The 19830-nt window shown below is 54.2% G+C and overlaps 1 protein-coding gene, 4 non-coding genes and 2 pseudogenes across 5 annotated transcripts in view; all 7 read right to left on the bottom strand.

The window, feature by feature from the left end:
* Positions 1 to 19830, bottom strand: part of LOC139695656 (uncharacterized) — a gene marked incomplete at its 3' end in the record, with an annotated part of 73958 nt that overhangs the window by 12163 nt on the left and 41965 nt on the right. Inside the window, exons 6-7 of the mRNA XM_071594468.1 lie at positions 19204 to 19545; positions 18415 to 19092 (exon numbers count right to left, since the gene is read on the bottom strand). Of these exons, the coding sequence (XP_071450569.1) occupies positions 18415 to 19092; positions 19204 to 19545 (1020 nt within the window). The remainder of the gene's footprint in view (positions 1 to 18414; positions 19093 to 19203; positions 19546 to 19830) is intronic.
* LOC139695689 (U2 spliceosomal RNA) lies at positions 3291 to 3424 on the bottom strand (annotated as a pseudogene).
* Positions 4937 to 5129, bottom strand: LOC139695658 (U2 spliceosomal RNA). Its single transcript, XR_011702337.1, has one exon. It is a non-coding gene; the product is annotated as a U2 spliceosomal RNA (small nuclear RNA).
* On the bottom strand, positions 6642 to 6834 carry LOC139695659 (U2 spliceosomal RNA). Its single transcript, XR_011702338.1, has one exon. It is a non-coding gene; the product is annotated as a U2 spliceosomal RNA (small nuclear RNA).
* On the bottom strand, positions 8347 to 8540 carry LOC139695678 (U2 spliceosomal RNA). Its single transcript, XR_011702356.1, has one exon. It is a non-coding gene; the product is annotated as a U2 spliceosomal RNA (small nuclear RNA).
* LOC139695690 (U2 spliceosomal RNA) lies at positions 13794 to 13927 on the bottom strand (annotated as a pseudogene).
* LOC139695674 (U2 spliceosomal RNA) lies at positions 15440 to 15628 on the bottom strand. The gene has a single exon (XR_011702352.1). It is a non-coding gene; the product is annotated as a U2 spliceosomal RNA (small nuclear RNA).

A 19830-nucleotide genomic window follows, 5' to 3' on the forward strand; every position in this document is an offset into this window, starting at 1 on the left:
GCCTCTTCTCCCGCGATGTTCAGCAGGCGCTGCAGGTGCTCCTGGTCCCGGGCCACCAGCACCAAGTCGTCCGCGTAGGCCAGGATGGCGATGTTTTGCCCCTGGACGACGACTCCGGACTTGCCTGCCTCACCAGCGACCGCCCGTATCACCGGCTCCATTCCCAAGTTGAAAATGGTCGGTGATAACGGGCACCCCTGCTTGACACCGGCGCAGATGTCGATGACGCCGGTGTCGCCGCTGGTCGTCTTCACGACCGTGGAGCCCTTCTGCAACTCCTCCACGGTCCTCCTCATCTCCTCAGGCAAGTCCATCCTCCTCAGGGTGTTCTGGAGGTGTTGGTGCGGGATGGACCCGAACGCGTTCCGTAGGTCAAGCCAAGCCAGTGCGATTCGGGAACGTCTGCGTCTCATTTCGTCAACAGCTGCCTGAAGGGTGAAATTGTGCTCGTGGCACCCCTCGAACTCCCGGAAGCCCTTTTGAGCCGGGTGCATCTTCTTCCCGCTGACCGCCCAAGATAGTATGCGGTCAGCAAGCACCCCGGCGTACAGCTTGGCGATGGTGTTGCCAAGCGCTATGGGCCTCCAGTTGCCGATGTCCTGGCGGTCCCCCCCTTTGTGCAGGAGGACAGTCCGAGAGGTCTTCCACGCGGCCGGTGTCCTGGCCTCCTTCAGGCATCTGTTGAAGATAAAAGAGAGAATTCGTCCATGTCTATCGACCGCCCTCAGGTCGCCGTAGGTGAGGCCATCGGGGCCCGGGGCGGTGTTCTTGGTTCTAGACATGCGTCTCGTCACTTCCTCAGGAGTGATCCTTTCGAGGAGCAGTTTCTTCTCGGTCTCCGTCGTGCGACGGTAGACCGAGTCGTCACCCTCGTCCTCCAAGCCCCCCATCCCGACATTCCCGTAGACTTGGCGGAAATGCTTTTCCACCTCCTCCGCGGGAATGTCGCAATAGGGTGACTTATCGGACAGGATGCTCTCCACTGCCCTCCTGGGATGACTCCTGAAGAGTTTCTGTATGTCCGACGCCTTTTTCGCGTCGTAGTCAGCTACTTGTCTGCGTCTTGGTGGTTGTCTGTGCACGACGTTTCGTGGCCGAGGAGCTTCCCCTCCGTCCGCAGGTTTCGCCTCCCTCTTCCTCTCCGCCTGGGTGGTGGCCACCAGATCCTGCACCACGACCTCGAACTCCTCCCATGACTGGCCGGATGTGCTGGCCAGTCGGTCGAGCCACAGCTTCTCCTTCTGCTGTATCGGTGGCTCGACCTGTCGTGGTGCTCCTTCTGCTGCGTCTGGAGCTGGCGGCGGCGATGTTGCTGCGTCCACAGGCGGCGGTGACCCGGTGTCGTTAAGGTCACCGACTTCAGGAGGCTGCCCCGGCGCCAGGTCTTCGGCCGGAGCGTCTGCTGCTGCGTCTGGATCGGAGGGTTGCGCCTCGGTCACGTTGGGCGGCGTCGTGCATCTAACTGTCTCCTCGATTGCCTCCTGAAGGGGGGCAATCAAGGGGGGAGGTCTCTTGTGGGTCACCATGTGGTTCGCAAGCCCGCGACGGGTAGCGCATGCGAAATCGCATGCCCCGCACCGATGCGAGAGTGCAACACGTCCGTCCGCAGCCTTACGTATCCCCCCTTTGAGGCAGGGATGAGTGGACGGCTTGCGGCCGATAGTCCCACCGCAGATGGAGCAGGCGTTCACCGACGTGAGTCGGTGGCCGTGCTGCTCCATCAGGTGCCGGACGAGACTTCTCCGCATCGCCGTCCACTCCGTAGCGCGGAAGGACATGCTGCATCCCACCTCGGTGCAGGTTAACGTGTCCGCCACGGGAAAGTAAACCACAAGTTGATTGTCGATTCTCCTGGCCGACACCGCGGTGCCGGTCAGGAGAAGCGCCGGGACCCTGTCAGTCGTTTGGGGGGCGGGGGCAGTCGGGGGAATCGGGGGGGGAGAATCCAGCGCCGGACGTCTGGACGAAGAAGAATCCGGAGGCGTCGTGAAGTCGTCGAGGGAGAGAGGGGAAGAAGAACGGGACTTGGGGGGAGAATAGGTGACGTCCGAGAGCGGGGAGAAGGTCTCAAGGGAAGGCTTTCGGACGCCGGATGGAGAAGAAGAAGAAGAAGAAACGGGGGAGCCATAGTGTATGATTTTCCGCGGGCGACGCGTCCTACGCGCCGAAGCGCTTTCGGACGCGCCGTCCGGTGGTGTATGGGGAGGGGAGGAGTCGGGCTCTGACGCCTCGACTTTCCTCCTCCGCGGAGTGCGAGAGGAGGAGGGGGGGGCGGAGGAACTAGCACGCGATGGTGCTTTTCTAACGGCCCCCGCCCCCCCGTTTTTACGGGGAGGACGTGGGGGCATGGGAGGGCGTTAAGTCATGGCACAAACGGGGCCTGGCGGACGATATTCCACGGCCTGAAGGACCGTGGTACGTTGTTTTGAAAATTGTCCTTTTAAGGACACAAAAAAATTCAAAAGATATAAATGCTGAAGGCCAAGGGGGGCGACGGAGGGCTTTTCCGCGGTCTGAGGGACTGCGGAACGAAAATTTTCAAAAATACAAATTTAAATTAAGCGCGTGGCGTCCACCTGAATGAAGTCCAGGCGGCCGCCGAGGGATGGCGCTGAAGGCGCTCAACCCGCTTCTCGGCCCGTATGGGTGGGATCGGGAGGAAATTTGAATTTACCGGGGTTTTGAAATGACGGTTTTGTGGAAGATGAAGTCTTCCACAAATACCGGACGGGGGGGAGGGGGTCAATCGAACCGATCGGGCGTGAAGCGCGCCGAACGGTCGCTTGACCGGCGTCGCGGCCGAAAAGGAAACCGCGCGCCGTTCAAATCACCCGCTCTGCGCCGATCCGTACGGGATCGACGGAGGGTGCTCCCGGGGGCCCTGAGGGGGTCCGGGGGCCTCGGTGCTCAAGCTACCGGTCCGGAGGGGACCTGGCAGTGCACCGGGGGCCGGGGAACGTCCGGTGCTCAGCCTACCGGTCCTGAAGGGACCCGGCGGTGCACCGGGGGCGGGGGCCTGCGCCGGGCCTTAGGGGCCCGGCGTCGAGCCCGGGGAGGTTATCACCCCAAGTGGGCGTGGGGAACGGTCCGTGAGCGACCGGGGAGCCCTGAGGGGGCGGTGGGTCCCACGGTCCGCCTTGAAGAGGCAATGGACCGTGGGGCCATCGGGGGTCGAAAGAGGGGCTACTGGGCAGAGCAGGCGCCTAGTGTCCTGTTGCCCCTTCCCTCTGGGAGTGTCCCGGGGGGCTTACCGTTGGTCGGGGCCCGTCCGGGATTCCTCAGAGAGGCTAGAAAGGTCCAAAAGCGGTAGATCTGTTCATTTAAAAATTTGAATTTGGCGGGCGAAAAAGAAGAAAGTTAAGGGGATTAAGCTGATAAGAACAGATACTACACTTTGATCTTAGCCATAAGGCCGAGAAGCGATAAGGGAGCCCTTTTCTGCAATATTTACATGTGTAGGGACGACCCCGGAGCACTTGGGGCGGAGGGCGCAGGATTGGCGTAGGCGCCGCGGGGTGGCATTGGTCGGGGAGAATTCGCGTAGGGTCCTGCGGGGGTGTTTCCGAAGGCTTCCTTGTTTTCCTGCAGCAAGAAAAGTTTTGGGGGGGCGCGGGGGGCAGGAGGGCCGGAGCAATTGCGTCCCCGGAGTCCGGAGGCGAGACAGTAAATTGCAACGCGGAGTCCTTCGCTAGGTCGTGCCATCTCTGTGAGCGACACACGAGACGTATTGCAAGCTCTCTCCCCGCTTCCCGGGAAAGGTCGGGCGCAATTTTCAAACATTCCGAAAATGGAGGGGGGCATCCAGGGCGGTAATAAAGGGCCCTTTTCGCCAGTATTCAGTGGTCGACAGTTTTTCGAAAAACGGGCTTCCTCTTCACTTCACTTCCTGTGTGGTAGAGATTTAAAATCGTGTGCTGTTCACTTACTTTGCATTAATCGTCATTAGTAAAAATACGCTTTCCTTATAAATAAATAAATACATAAATTAGGGTTTCTTCAAATATAAACAAATTAGGGTTTTCTTCAAATCGGAGAATAGGAATCGAAAAGGCTGTAAAAAAGTGGCGCTTTCAATTGCACAAGATGGAAAACCAGATTTCTCCATTGTTTATATTTTCCATTTTCTCGAAAAATATCGCGAAAATGGGCATCGATTTCCGCGAAATTCGCAAAAAATTTCTGAAAATTTTTTTGCAAACATTTTTCCAATTTTTCCCGAGTGCTCGCGATCGGTCGTTTCCTCCGATGTATTGAGTTTCTTTTCCGTTCAATTTTTTTTCATCAAACACACACTCCTTTTACAAGAATTATCTTCGCATAAATTCTGTGGAAAGATTGGTGTTCAAAAACTAAGGTAAAAGAGTGGAACTCACCTATTTCCGCGAGTCGATTCGCGTCGGGTCGTCTTGAATGACGCTCCTTGCCGGGAGCGCGCGCGCGCCATCTCTTCGGGGGGGAGGTAAACAGCTGGAAGGAAGGGGCGTCACACGCCAAAGTTTGAAACGTGATCCGGCGCCTCTCTTCAACAGTTGTCGTCGTCTCCAATGATGGAATACTGAGGAGACAAGACGTTGTTGTTGTTGACGTTGCATTGAAAGCAGAAAAAATAATTGCATTATTTTCACAAAATTGTATTTATTGTTACACTTACACTTTAAAGTGACGACGACTCTCTTCAGATGGGATTTTTTTTCTTCCCAAGTTTCTCTCCTTTTAATAATTCATTCCTTTTAATACTTCGTTGTGCTGCTTCAATTTGGATTACATTACTTTTGCTCCGCTCGCATGGAATAAAATCGCTTCTCTCCGCGAAAATGCAATTTCGCGAATATTTTTCCAGCCGGATCGCCTGAAATTTGCAAGTGCGAAAATAAATAATTTTCGCGGATCAATTTAAGCTTCAATCTGTTCTCATCAGCTTTTAAGTGGACCTTTTTAATGATGGGCCGATCCCGACGGTACTGCAATGCCGGGCCAACCCGCGGCAGGGATGGAGTAAACTCCGGGTACCCCGCCAATGTCCAAAAATCAGATTAATATTCTGGTCCCGCAATGCGGGACGTATCAGATATTAAGCTGATAAGAACAGATACTACACTTTGATCTTAGCCATAAGGCCGAGAAGCGATAAGGGAGCCCTTTTCTGCAATATTTACATGTGTAGGGACGACCCCGGAGCACTTGGGGCGGAGGGCGCAGGATTGGCGTAGGCGCCGCGGGGTGGCATTGGTCGGGGAGAATTCGCGTAGGGTCCTGCGGGGGTGTTTCCGAAGGCTTCCTTGTTTTCCTGCAGCAAGAAAAGTTTTGGGGGGGCGCGGGGGGCAGGAGGGCCGGAGCAATTGCGTCCCCGGAGTCCGGAGGCGAGACAGTAAATTGCAACGCGGAGTCCTTCGCTAGGTCGTGCCATCTCTGTGAGCGACACACGAGACGTATTGCAAGCTCTCTCCCCGCTTCCCGGGAAAGGTCGGGCGCAATTTTCAAACATTCCGAAAATGGAGGGGGGCATCCAGGGCGGTAATAAAGGGCCCTTTTCGCCAGTATTCAGTGGTCGACAGTTTTTCGAAAAACGGGCTTCCTCTTCACTTCACTTCCTGTGTGGTAGAGATTTAAAATCGTGTGCTGTTCACTTACTTTGCATTAATCGTCATTAGTAAAAATACGCTTTCCTTATAAATAAATAAATACATAAATTAGGGTTTCTTCAAATATAAACAAATTAGGGTTTTCTTCAAATCGGAGAATAGGAATCGAAAAGGCTGTAAAAAAGTGGCGCTTTCAATTGCACAAGATGGAAAACCAGATTTCTCCATTGTTTATATTTTCCATTTTCTCGAAAAATATCGCGAAAATGGGCATCGATTTCCGCGAAATTCGCAAAAAATTTCTGAAAATTTTTTTGCAAACATTTTTCCAATTTTTCCCGAGTGCTCGCGATCGGTCGTTTCCTCCGATGTATTGAGTTTCTTTTCCGTTCAATTTTTTTTCATCAAACACACACTCCTTTTACAAGAATTATCTTCGCATAAATTCTGTGGAAAGATTGGTGTTCAAAAACTAAGGTAAAAGAGTGGAACTCACCTATTTCCGCGAGTCGATTCGCGTCGGGTCGTCTTGAATGACGCTCCTTGCCGGGAGCGCGCGCGCGCCATCTCTTCGGGGGGGAGGTAAACAGCTGGAAGGAAGGGGCGTCACACGCCAAAGTTTGAAACGTGATCCGGCGCCTCTCTTCAACAGTTGTCGTCGTCTCCAATGATGGAATACTGAGGAGACAAGACGTTGTTGTTGTTGACGTTGCATTGAAAGCAGAAAAAATAATTGCATTATTTTCACAAAATTGTATTTATTGTTACACTTACACTTTAAAGTGACGACGACTCTCTTCAGATGGGATTTTTTTTCTTCCCAAGTTTCTCTCCTTTTAATAATTCATTCCTTTTAATACTTCGTTGTGCTGCTTCAATTTGGATTACATTACTTTTGCTCCGCTCGCATGGAATAAAATCGCTTCTCTCCGCGAAAATGCAATTTCGCGAATATTTTTCCAGCCGGATCGCCTGAAATTTGCAAGTGCGAAAATAAATAATTTTCGCGGATCAATTTAAGCTTCAATCTGTTCTCATCAGCTTTTAAGTGGACCTTTTTAATGATGGGCCGATCCCGACGGTACTGCAATGCCGGGCCAACCCGCGGCAGGGATGGAGTAAACTCCGGGTACCCCGCCAATGTCCAAAAATCAGATTAATATTCTGGTCCCGCAATGCGGGACGTATCAGATATTAAGCTGATAAGAACAGATACTACACTTTGATCTTAGCCATAAGGCCGAGAAGCGATAAGGGAGCCCTTTTCTGCAATATTTACATGTGTAGGGACGACCCCGGAGCACTTGGGGCGGAGGGCGCAGGATTGGCGTAGGCGCCGCGGGGTGGCATTGGTCGGGGAGAATTCGCGTAGGGTCCTGCGGGGGTGTTTCCGAAGGCTTCCTTGTTTTCCTGCAGCAAGAAAAGTTTTGGGGGGGCGCGGGGGGCAGGAGGGCCGGAGCAATTGCGTCCCCGGAGTCCGGAGGCGAGACAGTAAATTGCAACGCGGAGTCCTTCGCTAGGTCGTGCCATCTCTGTGAGCGACACACGAGACGTATTGCAAGCTCTCTCCCCGCTTCCCGGGAAAGGTCGGGCGCAATTTTCAAACATTCCGAAAATGGAGGGGGGCATCCAGGGCGGTAATAAAGGGCCCTTTTCGCCAGTATTCAGTGGTCGACAGTTTTTCGAAAAACGGGCTTCCTCTTCACTTCACTTCCTGTGTGGTAGAGATTTAAAATCGTGTGCTGTTCACTTACTTTGCATTAATCGTCATTAGTAAAAATACGCTTTCCTTATAAATAAATAAATACATAAATTAGGGTTTCTTCAAATATAAACAAATTAGGGTTTTCTTCAAATCGGAGAATAGGAATCGAAAAGGCTGTAAAAAAGTGGCGCTTTCAATTGCACAAGATGGAAAACCAGATTTCTCCATTGTTTATATTTTCCATTTTCTCGAAAAATATCGCGAAAATGGGCATCGATTTCCGCGAAATTCGCAAAAAATTTCTGAAAATTTTTTTGCAAACATTTTTCCAATTTTTCCCGAGTGCTCGCGATCGGTCGTTTCCTCCGATGTATTGAGTTTCTTTTCCGTTCAATTTTTTTTCATCAAACACACACTCCTTTTACAAGAATTATCTTCGCATAAATTCTGTGGAAAGATTGGTGTTCAAAAACTAAGGTAAAAGAGTGGAACTCACCTATTTCCGCGAGTCGATTCGCGTCGGGTCGTCTTGAATGACGCTCCTTGCCGGGAGCGCGCGCGCGCCATCTCTTCGGGGGGGAGGTAAACAGCTGGAAGGAAGGGGCGTCACACGCCAAAGTTTGAAACGTGATCCGGCGCCTCTCTTCAACAGTTGTCGTCGTCTCCAATGATGGAATACTGAGGAGACAAGACGTTGTTGTTGTTGACGTTGCATTGAAAGCAGAAAAAATAATTGCATTATTTTCACAAAATTGTATTTATTGTTACACTTACACTTTAAAGTGACGACGACTCTCTTCAGATGGGATTTTTTTTCTTCCCAAGTTTCTCTCCTTTTAATAATTCATTCCTTTTAATACTTCGTTGTGCTGCTTCAATTTGGATTACATTACTTTTGCTCCGCTCGCATGGAATAAAATCGCTTCTCTCCGCGAAAATGCAATTTCGCGAATATTTTTCCAGCCGGATCGCCTGAAATTTGCAAGTGCGAAAATAAATAATTTTCGCGGATCAATTTAAGCTTCAATCTGTTCTCATCAGCTTTTAAGTGGACCTTTTTAATGATGGGCCGATCCCGACGGTACTGCAATGCCGGGCCAACCCGCGGCAGGGATGGAGTAAACTCCGGGTACCCCGCCAATGTCCAAAAATCAGATTAATATTCTGGTCCCGCAATGCGGGACGTATCAGATATTAAGCTGATAAGAACAGATTTAAAATGTTTATTTGAAAATTCTTTCATACAGAGTTTTAAGCAACTTATAATTAATATATAATTTATACATGACCGGCTCCCTCCAAATGAGGGAGCCGGGGAACAAGTCTTTTTGCCCCTTTATTTTGGGGAAATATTATAATAATATAGGCTTCTCGCACGAGTGTTTTTTTTTATAAAATGTTTTATATGTTTAAGTCTCTCACGGGGAGGGTTTACACTTTTGGGGGGGGCCGTTTATACACCACGGCGTGGCCATTCATACACTATGGCTCATAGAGTAAATAAAAGAGAAAGGGGACAGAGAAAGGTTTTACAATGAAGAAGTATGGAAAGAGGGGGGGAAATGATTTTACACGACTTCACTTTTGTCCTTTCCTTTTCAGCCTCCGGAGCCGTCTTCATACTGTCTATGTCCCGTGATGTGTTCGACGTAGCAGTCCCGGGTCCAGCGGATGACGTCGCTGACCATCAGTCGCCGCATGGTGGTGCAGAATCGTCGAGGTAGGCCCAGGGACTTCAGGACGGGGTCGTTCTGCGAGTCCCACGTCCCCAGGCTTCCCACGACGATGGCGGCGACCGATGACCGGTATCCCTGCTGGCGGATGGTCTCTGCCAGGGCGGCGTACTTCTCCTCCTTCGCGGTCCTGGCTGCCAGCAGAGCTCCCTCGTTGTTCTCGAACGGTACTGCTACGTCGATCAATGTCACAGTCTTGTCGGCCTGGTTAGTTATAACCAGGTCTGGTCTAAGAGTCGAGTCAGTGCCAGGTACTTGTTTGTTGACTCTGATTTCATCGTCACCTTTTCCCCGGCGTCCAATCAGAGCCCTGTGTAGTCGGTCTTGGACAGCATTATGTCTATGCTGCCACGTCCTTGAGTGCATCGTGCAGTGATTAACGACGTGGGGCAGGGTCTCCTCCGCGTAGCCACATCGCCGACACCGCTTGTCCCCGTTGGTTTCCCAACGGCGACAGGCATTGAGCGGGAGCAGATCGAGCCGAGCCCTAAAGATGAACCTCCAATCACAAAACCTGGTGTATCTCCCTCCTGCCAGGAAGTGATTGGAGGCTTCAGATTTCGCCGAGGCACGAATGACTTTCCCTTGATCGGGCTTGGCGCTTACCTTGTTCAGGTAGTAGCGCCGCACCGCGATCTTCAGGGCACCCGTCAGTTGCCTTACGGCCTTCGGAGGAACCCTGATGAAGGGGGGGCGGTCTTCAGCCCCGTCATTCATGTCCCGGAACGAAATCTGCATCTCCCTTAGCTCGTCCGACCATCTCCAGCTCAAGCCTATGCGCGCGGCGATACGGCGTGACGCGGAGCGAACCTGCGTGAAGAGGGAACTGAAGTCGCCGCTTTCCCTTCCAAAGTCATCCCGCAGACTACCACTAAGGTACTCTGCGAGATCACCGGTGGTTGGCGGTCTCCTCAGCTTCCTCCGCACTACCTCCTTCAGGCGACCCCAGGCGAGCACTCTCACGTTGGGGTCACGGGAATGGAGGAGTCGATATCCCTGCACGATGGTCAATATGTCAGTCAAGTCGGAAAGAGGGAGAAGACCTGCGCCGCCGTGTTGATGGCCAATGAAGACCATCTCAGGCGATGCCCTTTTGGGCAAATGGAGCCAGCCCTTTGCGCAGGCCTTCAGCCTCTTGTCGATGTCGGTCAAGTTTTTCTTTTTAACATTACCAGCCCGCAAGATGAATTCCAGCCTGGGCAGAAGGAAGATGTTGGTCGCGGCGATCTTCTGCCACGGGGCGAGGAGTGACTCGTCGATCTTCTTGACGTCCTCGCCCAAGCGCACCAGGTCCTCCTCGGGGGTCTGGTCCACGTGGAACCCGAACGGGACCCCGAGGTACCGGTACGCTTCGCCGTCCTTCAGGCTGGAAATGGCCGCCCCCTGGATGGTGAGTTGGGACGGCTGCACGGGCTGGTTTGCTGCAAAGTTGAGGTCCAGCGTTGCGCACTTGCTTGGCTTGAACTGTAGACCTGCAGCGGTCGCCTCTTCTCCCGCGATGTTCAGCAGGCGCTGCAGGTGCTCCTGGTCCCGGGCCACCAGCACCAAGTCGTCCGCGTAGGCCAGGATGGCGATGTTTTGCCCCTGGACGACGACTCCGGACTTGCCTGCCTCACCAGCGACCGCCCGTATCACCGGCTCCATTCCCAAGTTGAAAATGGTCGGTGATAACGGGCACCCCTGCTTGACACCGGCGCAGATGTCGATGACGCCGGTGTCGCCGCTGGTCGTCTTCACGACCGTGGAGCCCTTCTGCAACTCCTCCACGGTCCTCCTCATCTCCTCAGGCAAGTCCATCCTCCTCAGGGTGTTCTGGAGGTGTTGGTGCGGGATGGACCCGAACGCGTTCCGTAGGTCAAGCCAAGCCAGTGCGATTCGGGAACGTCTGCGTCTCATTTCGTCAACAGCTGCCTGAAGGGTGAAATTGTGCTCGTGGCACCCCTCGAACTCCCGGAAGCCCTTTTGAGCCGGGTGCATCTTCTTCCCGCTGACCGCCCAAGATAGTATGCGGTCAGCAAGCACCCCGGCGTACAGCTTGGCGATGGTGTTGCCAAGCGCTATGGGCCTCCAGTTGCCGATGTCCTGGCGGTCCCCCCCTTTGTGCAGGAGGACAGTCCGAGAGGTCTTCCACGCGGCCGGTGTCCTGGCCTCCTTCAGGCATCTGTTGAAGATAAAAGAGAGAATTCGTCCATGTCTATCGACCGCCCTCAGGTCGCCGTAGGTGAGGCCATCGGGGCCCGGGGCGGTGTTCTTGGTTCTAGACATGCGTCTCGTCACTTCCTCAGGAGTGATCCTTTCGAGGAGCAGTTTCTTCTCGGTCTCCGTCGTGCGACGGTAGACCGAGTCGTCACCCTCGTCCTCCAAGCCCCCCATCCCGACATTCCCGTAGACTTGGCGGAAATGCTTTTCCACCTCCTCCGCGGGAATGTCGCAATAGGGTGACTTATCGGACAGGATGCTCTCCACTGCCCTCCTGGGATGACTCCTGAAGAGTTTCTGTATGTCCGACGCCTTTTTCGCGTCGTAGTCAGCTACTTGTCTGCGTCTTGGTGGTTGTCTGTGCACGACGTTTCGTGGCCGAGGAGCTTCCCCTCCGTCCGCAGGTTTCGCCTCCCTCTTCCTCTCCGCCTGGGTGGTGGCCACCAGATCCTGCACCACGACCTCGAACTCCTCCCATGACTGGCCGGATGTGCTGGCCAGTCGGTCGAGCCACAGCTTCTCCTTCTGCTGTATCGGTGGCTCGACCTGTCGTGGTGCTCCTTCTGCTGCGTCTGGAGCTGGCGGCGGCGATGTTGCTGCGTCCACAGGCGGCGGTGACCCGGTGTCGTTAAGGTCACCGACTTCAGGAGGCTGCCCCGGCGCCAGGTCTTCGGCCGGAGCGTCTGCTGCTGCGTCTGGATCGGAGGGTTGCGCCTCGGTCACGTTGGGCGGCGTCGTGCATCTAACTGTCTCCTCGATTGCCTCCTGAAGGGGGGCAATCAAGGGGGGAGGTCTCTTGTGGGTCACCATGTGGTTCGCAAGCCCGCGACGGGTAGCGCATGCGAAATCGCATGCCCCGCACCGATGCGAGAGTGCAACACGTCCGTCCGCAGCCTTACGTATCCCCCCTTTGAGGCAGGGATGAGTGGACGGCTTGCGGCCGATAGTCCCACCGCAGATGGAGCAGGCGTTCACCGACGTGAGTCGGTGGCCGTGCTGCTCCATCAGGTGCCGGACGAGACTTCTCCGCATCGCCGTCCACTCCGTAGCGCGGAAGGACATGCTGCATCCCACCTCGGTGCAGGTTAACGTGTCCGCCACGGGAAAGTAAACCACAAGTTGATTGTCGATTCTCCTGGCCGACACCGCGGTGCCGGTCAGGAGAAGCGCCGGGACCCTGTCAGTCGTTTGGGGGGCGGGGGCAGTCGGGGGAATCGGGGGGGGAGAATCCAGCGCCGGACGTCTGGACGAAGAAGAATCCGGAGGCGTCGTGAAGTCGTCGAGGGAGAGAGGGGAAGAAGAACGGGACTTGGGGGGAGAATAGGTGACGTCCGAGAGCGGGGAGAAGGTCTCAAGGGAAGGCTTTCGGACGCCGGATGGAGAAGAAGAAGAAGAAGAAACGGGGGAGCCATAGTGTATGATTTTCCGCGGGCGACGCGTCCTACGCGCCGAAGCGCTTTCGGACGCGCCGTCCGGTGGTGTATGGGGAGGGGAGGAGTCGGGCTCTGACGCCTCGACTTTCCTCCTCCGCGGAGTGCGAGAGGAGGAGGGGGGGGCGGAGGAACTAGCACGCGATGGTGCTTTTCTAACGGCCCCCGCCCCCCCGTTTTTACGGGGAGGACGTGGGGGCATGGGAGGGCGTTAAGTCATGGCACAAACGGGGCCTGGCGGACGATATTCCACGGCCTGAAGGACCGTGGTACGTTGTTTTGAAAATTGTCCTTTTAAGGACACAAAAAAATTCAAAAGATATAAATGCTGAAGGCCAAGGGGGGCGACGGAGGGCTTTTCCGCGGTCTGAGGGACTGCGGAACGAAAATTTTCAAAAATACAAATTTAAATTAAGCGCGTGGCGTCCACCTGAATGAAGTCCAGGCGGCCGCCGAGGGATGGCGCTGAAGGCGCTCAACCCGCTTCTCGGCCCGTATGGGTGGGATCGGGAGGAAATTTGAATTTACCGGGGTTTTGAAATGACGGTTTTGTGGAAGATGAAGTCTTCCACAAATACCGGACGGGGGGGAGGGGGTCAATCGAACCGATCGGGCGTGAAGCGCGCCGAACGGTCGCTTGACCGGCGTCGCGGCCGAAAAGGAAACCGCGCGCCGTTCAAATCACCCGCTCTGCGCCGATCCGTACGGGATCGACGGAGGGTGCTCCCGGGGGCCCTGAGGGGGTCCGGGGGCCTCGGTGCTCAAGCTACCGGTCCGGAGGGGACCTGGCAGTGCACCGGGGGCCGGGGAACGTCCGGTGCTCAGCCTACCGGTCCTGAAGGGACCCGGCGGTGCACCGGGGGCGGGGGCCTGCGCCGGGCCTTAGGGGCCCGGCGTCGAGCCCGGGGAGGTTATCACCCCAAGTGGGCGTGGGGAACGGTCCGTGAGCGACCGGGGAGCCCTGAGGGGGCGGTGGGTCCCACGGTCCGCCTTGAAGAGGCAATGGACCGTGGGGCCATCGGGGGTCGAAAGAGGGGCTACTGGGCAGAGCAGGCGCCTAGTGTCCTGTTGCCCCTTCCCTCTGGGAGTGTCCCGGGGGGCTTACCGTTGGTCGGGGCCCGTCCGGGATTCCTCAGAGAGGCTAGAAAGGTCCAAAAGCGGTAGATCTGTTCATTTAAAAATTTGAATTTGGCGGGCGAAAAAGAAGAAAGTTAAGGGGATTAAGCTGATAAGAACAGATACTACACTTTGATCTTAGCCATAAGGCCGAGAAGCGATAAGGGAGCCCTTTTCTGCAATATTTACATGTGTAGGGACGACCCCGGAGCACTTGGGGCGGAGGGCGCAGGATTGGCGTAGGCGCCGCGGGGTGGCATTGGTCGGGGAGAATTCGCGTAGGGTCCTGCGGGGGTGTTTCCGAAGGCTTCCTTGTTTTCCTGCAGCAAGAAAAGTTTTGGGGGGGCGCGGGGGGCAGGAGGGCCGGAGCAATTGCGTCCCCGGAGTCCGGAGGCGAGACAGTAAATTGCAACGCGGAGTCCTTCGCTAGGTCGTGCCATCTCTGTGAGCGACACACGAGACGTATTGCAAGCTCTCTCCCCGCTTCCCGGGAAAGGTCGGGCGCAATTTTCAAACATTCCGAAAATGGAGGGGGGCATCCAGGGCGGTAATAAAGGGCCCTTTTCGCCAGTATTCAGTGGTCGACAGTTTTTCGAAAAACGGGCTTCCTCTTCACTTCACTTCCTGTGTGGTAGAGATTTAAAATCGTGTGCTGTTCACTTACTTTGCATTAATCGTCATTAGTAAAAATACGCTTTCCTTATAAATAAATAAATACATAAATTAGGGTTTCTTCAAATATAAACAAATTAGGGTTTTCTTCAAATCGGAGAATAGGAATCGAAAAGGCTGTAAAAAAGTGGCGCTTTCAATTGCACAAGATGGAAAACCAGATTTCTCCATTGTTTATATTTTCCATTTTCTCGAAAAATATCGCGAAAATGGGCATCGATTTCCGCGAAATTCGCAAAAAATTTCTGAAAATTTTTTTGCAAACATTTTTCCAATTTTTCCCGAGTGCTCGCGATCGGTCGTTTCCTCCGATGTATTGAGTTTCTTTTCCGTTCAATTTTTTTTCATCAAACACACACTCCTTTTACAAGAATTATCTTCGCATAAATTCTGTGGAAAGATTGGTGTTCAAAAACTAAGGTAAAAGAGTGGAACTCACCTATTTCCGCGAGTCGATTCGCGTCGGGTCGTCTTGAATGACGCTCCTTGCCGGGAGCGCGCGCGCGCCATCTCTTCGGGGGGGAGGTAAACAGCTGGAAGGAAGGGGCGTCACACGCCAAAGTTTGAAACGTGATCCGGCGCCTCTCTTCAACAGTTGTCGTCGTCTCCAATGATGGAATACTGAGGAGACAAGACGTTGTTGTTGTTGACGTTGCATTGAAAGCAGAAAAAATAATTGCATTATTTTCACAAAATTGTATTTATTGTTACACTTACACTTTAAAGTGACGACGACTCTCTTCAGATGGGATTTTTTTTCTTCCCAAGTTTCTCTCCTTTTAATAATTCATTCCTTTTAATACTTCGTTGTGCTGCTTCAATTTGGATTACATTACTTTTGCTCCGCTCGCATGGAATAAAATCGCTTCTCTCCGCGAAAATGCAATTTCGCGAATATTTTTCCAGCCGGATCGCCTGAAATTTGCAAGTGCGAAAATAAATAATTTTCGCGGATCAATTTAAGCTTCAATCTGTTCTCATCAGCTTTTAAGTGGACCTTTTTAATGATGGGCCGATCCCGACGGTACTGCAATGCCGGGCCAACCCGCGGCAGGGATGGAGTAAACTCCGGGTACCCCGCCAATGTCCAAAAATCAGATTAATATTCTGGTCCCGCAATGCGGGACGTATCAGATATTAAGCTGATAAGAACAGATAAAAATGTTTATTTAAAATTCTTTAAATACAGAGTTTAAAATATTCAATTAGCAACTTACATATGTATATTTGATACAAGTCCGGCTCCCTCCAAGTGAGGGAGCCGGGGAACAAGTCTTTGCCCTTTTTTTTTCAGGGAATGTTTATATGGTTATACTGCTTCTCACACATTTGTTTTTTTTTTTTTATATAGTACAGGTAATATGTTCACATTTTGGGGGGTTTCACTTTAGGGGGGGGTGACACTTGGGGAGCCGTTTATAAACTACGGCATTTTGTCCATTTATACACTATGGCTCATAAAAGAAAGGGGACAGAAAAAGGTTTTACAAAAGAAGAAGTACGGAAAAAGGAAAAAAAAAAAAAAGGGAAAATGATTTTAATACGACTTCACTTTTGTCTTTGTTTCAGCCTCCGGAGCCGTCCTCGTATTGTCGGTGACCCGTGATGTGCTCGACGTAGCAGTCCCGCGACCATCGGATGACGTCGCTCACCATTAGCCGCCGCATGGTGTTGCAGTATCGTCGAGGTAGGCCCAGGGATTTCAGGACGGGATCGTTCTTCGGGTCCCAAGTCCCCAGGCTTCCCACGACGATGGCGGCGACCGATGTTCTGCTTCCCTGCTGGCGGATGGTCTCTGCCAGGGCGGCATACTTCTCCTCCTTTGCGGTCCTGGCTGCCAGCAGTGCGTCGTCCGTATTCTCGAATGGGACCGCTACGTCGATCAGAGTCACAGTCTTGTCGGCCTGGTTAGTTATAACCAGGTCTGGTCTAAGAGTCGAGTCGGTGCCAGGTACTTGTTTGTTGACTCTGATTTCATCGTCACCTTTTCCCCGGCGTCCAATCAGAGCCTTGTAGAGTCGGTCTTGGACAGCGTTATGTCTACGCTGCCACGTCCTTGAATGCATTGTACAGTGGTTAATGACATGGGGCAGGGTCTCTTCCGCGTAGCCGCATCGCCGACACCGCTTGTCCCCGTTGGTTTCCCAACGGCGACAGGCATTGAGTGGGAGCAGGTCGAGCCGAGCCCTAAAGATGAACCTCCAATCACAAAACCTGGTGTACCTCCCTCCTGCCAGGAAGTGATTGGAGGCTTCAGACTTCGCCGAGGCACGAATGACTTTACCTTGGTCGGGCTTGGCGCTTACCTTGTTCAGGTAGTAGCGCCGCACCGCGACCTTCAGGGCACCCGTCAGTTGCCTCACGGCCTTCGGGGGAACCCTGATGAAAGGTGGTCGATCTTCTGAACCGTCATTCATGTCGCGGAACGAAATCTGCATCTCCTTTAGCTCGTCCGACCATCTCCAACTCAATCCAATGCGCGCGGCGATACGGCGTGACGCGGAACGAACCTGCGTGAAGAGGGAGCTGAAGTCACCGCTTTCCCTTCCAAAGTCATCCCGCAGACTACCGCTAAGGTACTCTGCGAGATCACCGGTGGTTGGCGGCCTCCTCAGCTTCCTCCGCACTACCTCCCTCAGGCGACCCCAGGCGAGCACTCTCACGTTGGGGTCACGGGAATGGAGGAGTCTATAACCCTGTACAATGGTCAAGATGTCGGTCAAGTCAGAAAGAGGGAGAAGACCTGCGCCGCCATGTTGATGGCCAATGAAGACCATCTCAGGCGATGCCCTTTTGGGCAAATGGAGCCAGCCCTTTGCGCAGGCCTTCAGCTTCTTGTCAATGTCAGTCAGATATTTTTTCTTTACGTTACCAGCCCGCAAGATGAACTCCAGTCTGGGCAGCAGGAAGATGTTGGTGGCGGCGATCTTCTGCCACGGGGCGAGGAGAGACTCGTCGATCTTGCTGACGTCCTCGCCCAAGCGCACCAGGTCCTCCTCGGGCGTCTGGTCCACGTGGAAACCGAAGGGGACCCCGAGGTACCGGTACGCCTCGCCGTCCTTCAGACTGGAGATGGCCGATCCCTGGATGGTTAGCTGGGACGGCTGCACGGGCTGGTTCGTAGAGAAATTTAGGTCCAGCGTGGCGCACTTGCTTGGCTTGAATTCTAATCCTGCTGCTGTTGCCTTCTCTCCTGCGATGGTCAGCAGGCGCTGCAGGTGCTCCTCGTCTCGGGCCACCAGCACCAAGTCGTCGGCGTATGCCAGGATGGCGATGTCCTGCCCCTGGACGACGACTCCGGACTTGCCTGCTTCTCCAGCGACCGCCCGTATCACCGGCTCCATCCCCAGATTGAAGATGGTCGGCGATAACGGGCACCCCTGCTTGACACCGGCGCAGATGTCAATGACGCCGGTGTCGCCGCTGGACGTCTTCACTACCGTGGAGCCCTTCTGCAGCTCCTCCACGGTCCTCCTCATCTCCTCAGGCAAGTCCATCCTCCTTAAGGTCTTCTGGAGGTGCTGGTGCGGAATGGACCCGAACGCGTTTCGAAGGTCAAGCCAAGCCAGTGCGATGTGGGAGTGTCTGCGTCTTGCCTCGTCGACAGCTGTCTGAAGGGTGAAATTGTGCTCGTGGCACCCCTCGAACTCCCGGAAGCCCTTTTGAGCCGGGTGCATCTTCTTCCCGCTGACCGCCCAGGATAGTATGCGGTCAGCCAGCACCCCGGCGTATAGCTTGGCGATGGTATTGCCAAGCGCAATGGGCCTCCAGTTGCCGATGTCCCGGCGGTCCCCCCCTTTGTGCAGGAGGACGGTTCGAGAGGTCTTCCACGAGGCCGGTGTTCTGGCCTCCTTCAGGCACCTGTCAAAGATTGCAGAAAGAATAAGTCCATGTCTATCGACCGCCCTCAGGTCGCCGTAGGTGAGGCCATCGGGGCCTGGAGCGGTGTTCTTCGTCCTAGACATGCGTCTCGTCACCTCTTCAGGAGTCACCCTTTCGAGGAGCAGTTTCTTCTCGGTCTCCGTTGTTCGACGGTAGACCGATTCATCATCCGTATCTTCGAAGCCCCCAATCCCGACATCCCCGTAGATTTGGCGGAAATGCTTTTCCACCTCCTCCGCGGGTATATCGCAATAGGGAGACTTCTCAGAAAGGATGCTTTCAACTGCCCTTCTGGGGTGGCTCCGGAAGAGTTTTTGTATGTCCGACGCCTTTTTGGCGTCGTAGTCCGGTACTTGTCTGCGTCTGGTCGGTGGTTTATGCGCAACGTTTCGCGGCCGAGGTGCTTCCTTTCCGTCTGCTTCCTTTGCCTCCTTTTTCCGCTCCGCCTGGATGCTGGCCACCAGTTCTTCTACCACGACCTCGAATTCTTCCCATGATTGGCCGGATGTATTGGCCAATCGGTCGAGCCACAGTTTCTCCTTCGGTCCTCCTGTGGGCCCGACAGGTCGTGGTGCTGCCAGATCTTCTGCTGCTTCTGCTGGTGGCGGATGTTCTTCATTTCCAGGCGGCGGTGACGGGATCTCAAAGTCACCGATCACGGGGGGCGGTTCCGGCTCCGGGTGTTCGGCCGGTTCAGCTGCTCTTGGTACGGAAATTTGCACCTCGGTCACGTTGGGCGGCGTTGCGCATCTAGCAGTCTCCTCGATTGCCTCCTGAAGGGGGACAATCAAGGGGGGAGGTCTTTTATGGGTCGACTTGTGGTTCGCTAATCCACGGCGGGTAGGACATGCAAAGGTGCATTGTTCGCACCGATACCGGAATGCCTCAGGTTCTTCCGCTTCCTTGCTGGTACCTCCCTTCAAGCAAGGGTGCGTGGATGGCTTGCGGCCGATAGTCTTGCCGCAGATGGAGCAGGCGTTGACGGATGTCAGTGTCAGGCCGTGCTGCTCCTTGAGGTGCCTCAGCAGGCTTCTCCTTGTCGCCGTCCACGCAGAAGCTCGGAATGACGTGGGGCATCCGGGCTCGGTGCAACCTAAGCTATCCGCCACGGGGAAGAAAACCACAAGTTGATTATCGACTCTCTTGGCCGACACCGTGGTGCCGGTCAGGAGACTCGTCGTGACCCTGTCAGTCGTCTGGGGGACGGGGGCTGTCTGGGGAGAGTCCTGGGAAGGAACCAGCGCTGGACGTCTGGCCGAGGATGAATCCGGGGGCGTCGTGAAGTCGTCGAGGGATGGGGAGGGAGGAGAGGAAGAGCGGGAGTGAGGGGGGGAATAGGTGACGTCAGAAAGGGGGGAAAAGGTCTCTAAGGGGATCTTTCGGACGCAAGAAGGAGAAGAAGAAGGAGAAGATACATTAGAATACACTGGTGAGCCATAGCGTACAAATGGACGGGGACGGCGCGTCCTTAGTGGCGAATCGCATTCGGGCGCGCCGCCGGGTGACCTAGG

This window comes from Hetaerina americana, unplaced genomic scaffold, assembly GCF_022747635.1.
Source record: "Hetaerina americana unplaced genomic scaffold, ioHetAmer1.1.p SCAF_614, whole genome shotgun sequence".
In the NCBI taxonomy this organism is placed as follows: Eukaryota; Metazoa; Arthropoda; class Insecta; order Odonata; family Calopterygidae; genus Hetaerina; species Hetaerina americana.